This window comes from Charadrius vociferus, unplaced genomic scaffold (genome assembly GCF_000708025.1).
Source record: "Charadrius vociferus isolate BGI_N301 unplaced genomic scaffold, ASM70802v2 scaffold619, whole genome shotgun sequence".
Taxonomy (NCBI): Eukaryota; Metazoa; Chordata; class Aves; order Charadriiformes; family Charadriidae; genus Charadrius; species Charadrius vociferus.
The window spans coordinates 462309-469314 of record NW_009649962.1 but is presented as its reverse complement, the minus strand read 5'-3'; the positions used below and the strand labels follow the sequence as shown (position 1 = coordinate 469314).

At 52.8% G+C, this 7006-nt stretch overlaps 2 protein-coding genes across 2 annotated transcripts in view; one reads left to right on the top strand and one right to left on the bottom strand.

Annotated features, from left to right (window-relative positions):
* EME2 (essential meiotic structure-specific endonuclease subunit 2) overlaps positions 1-5053 on the bottom strand; it is a 7966-nt gene extending 2913 nt beyond the window's left edge. Inside the window, 5 exon segments of the mRNA XM_009891557.1 lie at positions 454-569; positions 1362-1467; positions 2357-2448; positions 3548-3684; positions 4987-5053. Of these exon segments, the coding sequence (XP_009889859.1) occupies positions 454-569; positions 1362-1467; positions 2357-2448; positions 3548-3684; positions 4987-5053 (518 nt within the window).
* An 896-nt stretch (positions 5054-5949) lies between these two features.
* The window catches only part of NME3 (NME/NM23 nucleoside diphosphate kinase 3), a 3696-nt gene continuing 2639 nt past the window's right edge, over positions 5950-7006 (top strand). The window contains exon 1 of the mRNA XM_009891556.1: positions 5950-6100. Coding sequence (XP_009889858.1) covers positions 5950-6100 — 151 coding nt within the window. The remainder of the gene's footprint in view (positions 6101-7006) is intronic.

The window sequence follows — 7006 nt, the reverse complement described above, 5'->3', positions numbered from 1 at the left end:
CGCTCTTCCAGTTTGAAGCCATTTCCCCTCATCCTATCACCCCATGCCCTTGCAAAAAGTTCCTCCCCAGCTCTCCTGGAGCCCCTTTAGGCATTGAAAGGGGATCTAAGGTCTCCCCAGAGTCTTCTCTTCTCCAGGCTGAACCCCCCCAACTCTCCCAGCCTGTCCTCCCAGCAGAGGGGCTCCAGCCCTCCCAGCATCTCCAGGGCCTCCTCTGGCCCCACTCCAATAGGTCCATGTCCTTCTTGTGCTGAGGACTCCAGAGCTGGATGCAGTGCTCCACGGGGTCTCCCCAGAGTGGAACAGAGGGGCAGAATCCCCTCCCTCGCCCTGCTGGCCGTGCTGCTGGGGCTGCAGCCCAGGATCCTGCTCCCAGGATGCTCCTGTAACTTCCACTGAGGTTTCCCAAAGCTCTGGGCTTGGGATGTGACCAAGTCCAGTGACACGACTCACTTGTATGGGTGTTTTGCTATGGCCTTTGTCAGCGCAGAGACAAGCTGGCCGAATTCCTGCCATGTGTCTAGGAACAGCACTTCCACGTTATCCCACAGCTGCAGCACCACCAGCGCCTGGAGGAGAAGAGACGGAGGTGAAACATGTAACACACCAACCGACGGGACGAAGACAGGCTCAGTGGGCCAGCTGTGAGCCCGAGGCCATCACCCTCCTCAATCCTCAGCCAGTAGCGCTGGTGTCAGCGCCGGCCACCAAAGGCACCCAGCAAAAGCAGCAAGGAGAACACAACAGTAGGACACGTCCCTCAGCAGGGTGAAGCTGGGCTGGGGCTGGAAGGGGAGGGGAGGGAGGCTGGGCTGCCTGCATTAGCTCTGTTTACACAGCGCCGCAGTAAAGCCTGCTCATCCTTCTTAGCTCCCAGTAAGCCAGCGAGTCATAACCCCCTTTGGGGCATACTCAGGCAGGACAGGAATTTAGTTCAAGGGATATCAAGCAAGGGTTTAGATGGTATTTGACCTAGTTTGTGATTGCTGTGGCATCACAAGGAGCGTTGCTGCTCTGCTGTGGAACACAGGTTCTGCAAGGCAGAGAGACGAGTGACAACCAAACTCTCCTTTCACAGCCAAGCAGGCAGTTCTTGGTGGGGTTGGGGAGGGGAGCCTGGATCACATCCAAAGGTCTTAATAACAAGAGGCTCCAAACTGTGCCTCAAAGTCGGCAGTCCCTCTTCAATCCCATTGCCAGACACGGCAAAGGAAGATGCACGTGGATGCAACCCGATCCAAGCCAGCCACCACTTCCCCTGGCAAAGCATTCCTTGCACACAAGAGCTTACCAGTGAGAGCCTTTTCCGCACAGCTCAACCCCAAGTAACATAAAACTGCAAGGACCATAAGAAGTTTTACCTCCAGTATCTCCTCCTGAGTCAGAACCAGCTCTGGGCCAGGCCTGGAGCTGGGACTCTGCTTTCCAGGGCTCAGTGCCAGCCGCCCACCCCGCTCCTGGTTACACCTACAAGCAAGACACACGGCTCACACACAAACTCTACATACTCCTACCTCAGGGCTGCTCTCTGATCAAGAGGTAAAGGCCAGACTTAACCCACCCGCATCTGCTACCTCCAAATCTCACCTGAAGCTGGAGACAAAGGTGTCGAGTTTGCTCCAGGCCACCTGCCCCCCAGCTTGCAGCAGCTCCCCTGCGAGGGAGAGGAGACCTGAAACCAGGGGGAGAGCCACTCGGTTCCTCTGGTGGCAGAACTCAACAGGCCACAGCCGATTTCTTTATACATAACATTCTCGGTAAAGTTTGTCCTCACAGGCTTAAGTGAGAAAGAGCCCAGGAGGTGGTGAGACAAGAGCTCTCCCTGGGAAATACTCCAGACAGGACAGGACAGACAGAGCTACTGTAGCTGCGTCTATATGGGGAACTCTGGAAGTGAGCACACCATCACCACGGAGGAGGTTCCTCTGCTGTGCGTGTACACGGACAGGAAGGACCCAGGCACTGAGAGCAGCAGACGAATGGGACATTCAAGAGACAAGAAAAGGGCTCCAGGCATTGAACATCTCTCAGGGTGTTGAAGAGCAGAGCAAGTCAGTGAGAGCAATTCCCTCAGCTCCTGCATATCATGGCAGCCCTCTGCCTGGGGTGGCCTTACCCGTGAACCCCTTCTGCCTACAAGATCCTCAGAGGCTGCTGTAAACGCATGCACCAAGTACACCCTCAAGACCGCCAAACCCAAGTCCTGGCCCCCACAAACATGGACTTTGTGATTCACAGCCACCATGCTGGCACCAAGTGTCAGCAACTCAGCCCCGAATGTGTCCCCCCTGCAGACACGCTGATCTCCACCCGCCATGAGCTTCCCCAGCACCACCACTCACCCGGCACATACCACCCGCAGGCATCCAGCCCAAGGACGGCCAGGATGTAGGTTTTGGTGGAGGAGCCCTCCAGACCAGTCAAAGGCAACACTTGGTTCAGGTCAAGCTGATGGGGAATTGACAAAACTCTGAAGGAATACAAATCACACCCAAGCCTGTAGCAGCCCTCCTCTCCGAAACACCCCTCCCCATCTCTGGCAGGACAGTGGGGCCTTCCAAGGTGCACCTCATCAGTGGGAATGGGCAGGGGCCAGCCTCAGGCTGCAGCTGAGAGCATTGCCTTTGGGCACACACCACATGCCACACCTGCCAGTGTCCCACTGCTTCTTCTGGCTCTAACACTCACAAAGCTACATCAATACCACACTGGTGAACCACCACGGCTGAACTGAAAGGTAAAATTCCTCCCCAAAAGAGCAGATCGCCAAAGGTGCAAAAACACCCTGGTGAGGAAGGCAGTGACAACTGTGGAAGTTGCTAACTAAGACACAAAATAACTTTGTCTGCACTGCACACTGTTAGATGACAACGTTATCTGCACCTACATTATGTGTAGTCTGTTATACGACCACAGTATCTGCAATGTTTTATTCAGCAACAGCAGAAATAAGAGTTCTGCCTGCCTGAAATTCCTGTAGACGGGGTGAGCACGAGAACAGCCTACCTCAGCCTCCACTGCCACGCAGATACCGTTTTACACAGAACCTTCCAAAACCAAACTGAAAAGGGAAGTGTGTTTGGTCCCAGAAGGTGCCTGCCCTTTCAGGTTCCCAGTGAGGGGCTGCAAGAAGCAATCACTGGGCTTTCCAAACGAGCAAATTTGCCTGGCCTCTCCCAGATGTGCAGCTGTTGCCTGCAGCAGCGTGCCATGCGCAGCATCTGGGCTGGAATCGCTGCTGAGTACCCAAGCGAAACCTCTGTATCAATGACTCGTAGTGGTCTCATTCTTGCTTACTGCAGGTTCCTGGACTCACCCTAGATGTGCACCTGCCTAAAACAATGAGACATAGATATTTAAAAGAGATTGGCTTTGGAATAATCTGCCTGAGAATCAGACCCAGCTCCATTCCCTGAGCTAACTGGACACCAGTAATCAGCGTTTCTGAGGCTGATGACTCCAATGCCCAGCCTAGCAAGTCAAAACTTTCTCCCCATAGCACATCAGATGCTGGTTTACATGTACACAGAAGATGAGGAGGACTCACTGGAGTGGACGAAGCGTTTGGCATGTTGCTCCTCCAGGTTTTGCTGCAGGGAATTGCCGGAGGCTCAAAATAACATCTGCAGTCCAAGGAACCTAAAACATTCACCCAAGCGTCTGAGACAGGATCTTTGAGGAGACCTGTGGAGAAGGACAGAACAATCCTGAGGTGAGAAAAAGAGGTATTTCATCAGCATTAATAAACAACAACAAAAATGCAAGTGCAAAATGAGAATTCTGCAAGTGTGGGAAGTCTGGCTTTCCACAGTCCATGCGCTTGCTGGCTGGATCGTTAACTGAGTTATTAACTTCATCGTTGCTCATCTCTGCAGGCACCTATAAAATTGTTCATCTGCACTCCAGCTAAGTACCTGGACAGTGACAGGCAATTTGCCACAGTGACTCTCAAAATCAGCTCACACATTCTAGGTTATTAAAGGCAAACTTTGAATGCCAGCTCTCCTGTTCCCTCAAGATCTAATTTTATTAAATTCGTAGAAACTTAATTATTTTTGAAATCTCTCTCTCTGTCTCTGTGAAAGGAGACTGAAATTAGCCAATAGGCTGAACAATTAGTCGCTAGGAAGCCGGCTTCCAGCACCCGTGCACAGCCCTGACACACCTCCTTCCACGCTCACTTCAGCCCTGTTCCCATCACTCCTGTGCACGCCGCTACTCCAGCGGCCAGAGCGGGACACCCACGTGGATGTCACCAGGGAGCCCACCGAGAATGTGCTCTTTATCAGTGGCTCCGCACTCACTGTCAATTGTAGCTACCGTGAGTCGACACCATCCATCAGGCACCTTCCTTACAGCTGTCTGTAACCTCAAACCACACGTTTGGACCGTTTTCTTTGACAGATGCCTGCTCTAGACTGAATTTATGTGAGATGTTTCAACAAAATAGCACAACTATTTCTAAGAATGCAAGGGGAGGGTTCAGAACACACTGCTTGTCCACATTAAAAATATCAACACCTTGTTTTACGAGGGAGCTTTGCCAATGGGACTGCCCCAAGCTGCTCCCCGGGGCAGGAGGAACCTTAGGGTGCAGGGCTGGGTGCTGCAGGCATAGAGCAGGCAGCGCTGCCTGCGCTCCCTCTGCTGGCACCCGGGAAGAGAAGGGGAAAAGCCTCTGGCTGGTGCAGTGAAGCGAGAGGTGGAGAGGAGGGTTGGGAAGGCAGGAGCAGGGTTGAGACCTCGGCAGGAACAAGGGCAGAAGAAAAAGATGAGCAAGAACTAAACTGCTTAGCACCAGGGCAGAGGGGAATGTGAAACCCAGGGACAGAGAGAAACTCTGCGGACTCGGTGGGTGCTGATATAATCACCGCAGTGGAGTTTTTAAAGTGAAAAAAATCACACGGCATTTTCTCTTGGTGGGCTGTGCATTTCACCCACCAGCCTGCCTCACCAGGCTGACCCTGCTCAAACAGGATCACTTACACGGAGAAAGGCTGTGAAAATACACTTCTGGGACCTCCACCACCTCCCGAGCACCAGCTGTACCCATGACTTCACACCAAATTCCACAACACAACAGTATTTATCCCACAAAGACTTTTCTACTGGCAGAATAATAAGCACAACAACAGGGCTGTGTTGGAACAAATAGGGACAATCTTCCTTGGGTAAAGCCATGCTATGAGCCCCCAAACTACAACCCCTAATTATTTCATTGGTGCAAACGTGGTAATAAGTTACTCAAAACTGTGTTGGATAAAGCAGCTGAATCCCTGCCATCCAGAGAACCAAAAGAACCTGCCCAAGATCTGCATGGAGGAGAGCAAGAAGACCAACAAGTCTCTAAACAGAACATTTAAGGATACAAACCACGTATCCTTAAAAAACATGTTTAGTTAAACAAGTCTTGCTGCTAGCAATTAGCAGTGGAGTGAACTCTTACCATAAGGATAATGTAATTAGCAAAAAGTAGTGTATGACAAATGCTAACAAACAGAACGATCCAAGATACAATGCTTATTGCTCTAATTGCACATGTGCGGTGATGAGCTGCAGCTCAGATTCAAGCCACTGGGGACCAGGACACAGCATCGCACACCAGCCACTCTGCCCCTGACAGAGAAACCCACCCATGGACACAGGGCTGCCCAGGCAAGCTGCAGTGCGAGGAATGGGCCAGGAGCCCCACTCCGCCAGGACAAGGGATTAGAAACACGCTCTGGGCGGTCAGATGTGTCAGGGGATCAGCAGCGGCACTTGCATGTGCCGGTAAAGAGCCAGGATCCCCAGGACACGCTGGTGGCCAGTGCCGCAGGATAAACCACATTATTTTCTGCCAGTAAAGCTCTGTGTCACGACCTAGGGGTCCCGATGCCTTGAACGTCCTCCCTGACCAGGCAGAGCAGCTCTGGAAGCAGACACAGCCCTCTGTGAGGCACCTGCACAATGTACTTCAGGCACTGGTATTTCCAGAGGCTTATCTCGGAGCTGAACCAAGAAGCGAGTTCCAGACAGCAGGTAACACCACCCAGCCCAAGCAGGCAGTGGAGATCAGGACTACAGGTCGTCTTATCTCTTCATATCGACCCTCAAGGATGTGAGTGAATTAACAGCCAGGAGCTCTCCGCCCCAGAACTAGATCAGAAACAGGGGCTTTATAAAGACAGGTTCCTGGAGCCCTCTGGGGATGAAGCGCTGCCCTTCTGCTTCAGCAACAAGGCCTGGAGAAGTTAAAAAGTCCGTTTTCCAGAGCTGCCAGCCTGGGCCTGTCAGCCCCGGAGCTGGAGGGGTTCGTCCTCGTGGGAAAGTAACGGAAGATCAGCAAGGAGGATTGCAAAGACGCTCAAGTGACTTGCACCTGGGGTGCTGGAAAACACATATATCACACTAATCGTTGTTTAGTCTTATGTGCTCGACAAGCAGAACATCCGCGCTTTGATAACACAGGCCTGTGGTGGACTCGGAGCCACCTTAGTGAACTACGCCTGAGGTCCCTGCCCTGCTGTCAGAGAAGATCAAACCGCAGTGGAAAACTATGTGTGCTTTGGATCCCTGATGTACCAGCGAGAACAGCAGGTTTGGACACTCTCTCTCAGACTCCCAGACTGGTGAGGGCTGGAAGGGCCCTCTGGAGTGCCTCCAGGGCCACCCCCTGCCAGAGCAGGGGCACCTCCAGCAGTGGCACAGGACGGCGTCCAGGCGGGTTTGGAATGGCTCCAGAGGGGGAGACCCTGGCTAACAAGGTCTCTCCCTGGCAAGGACTGAGCTCCACAGTGCCTGCATTCCCGCTGGCTGCTTCGGACATCCCCCAGTTCGCGAGGTATCGAGATTAAACTTACTTTTTGCATTTCATCCGTGGTTTTGTGGTTGTTCCTGCGTCCTGCCTGTGTCGCCTCACACAGACCTCTCTCCATGATGCTCAGGGACGAGGTGGGCACCACAGCAGCTGCCCACCACAGTGGTCGTGACAGCAAGGACAGAGAAAACAAAGCCAAAAGAGCCT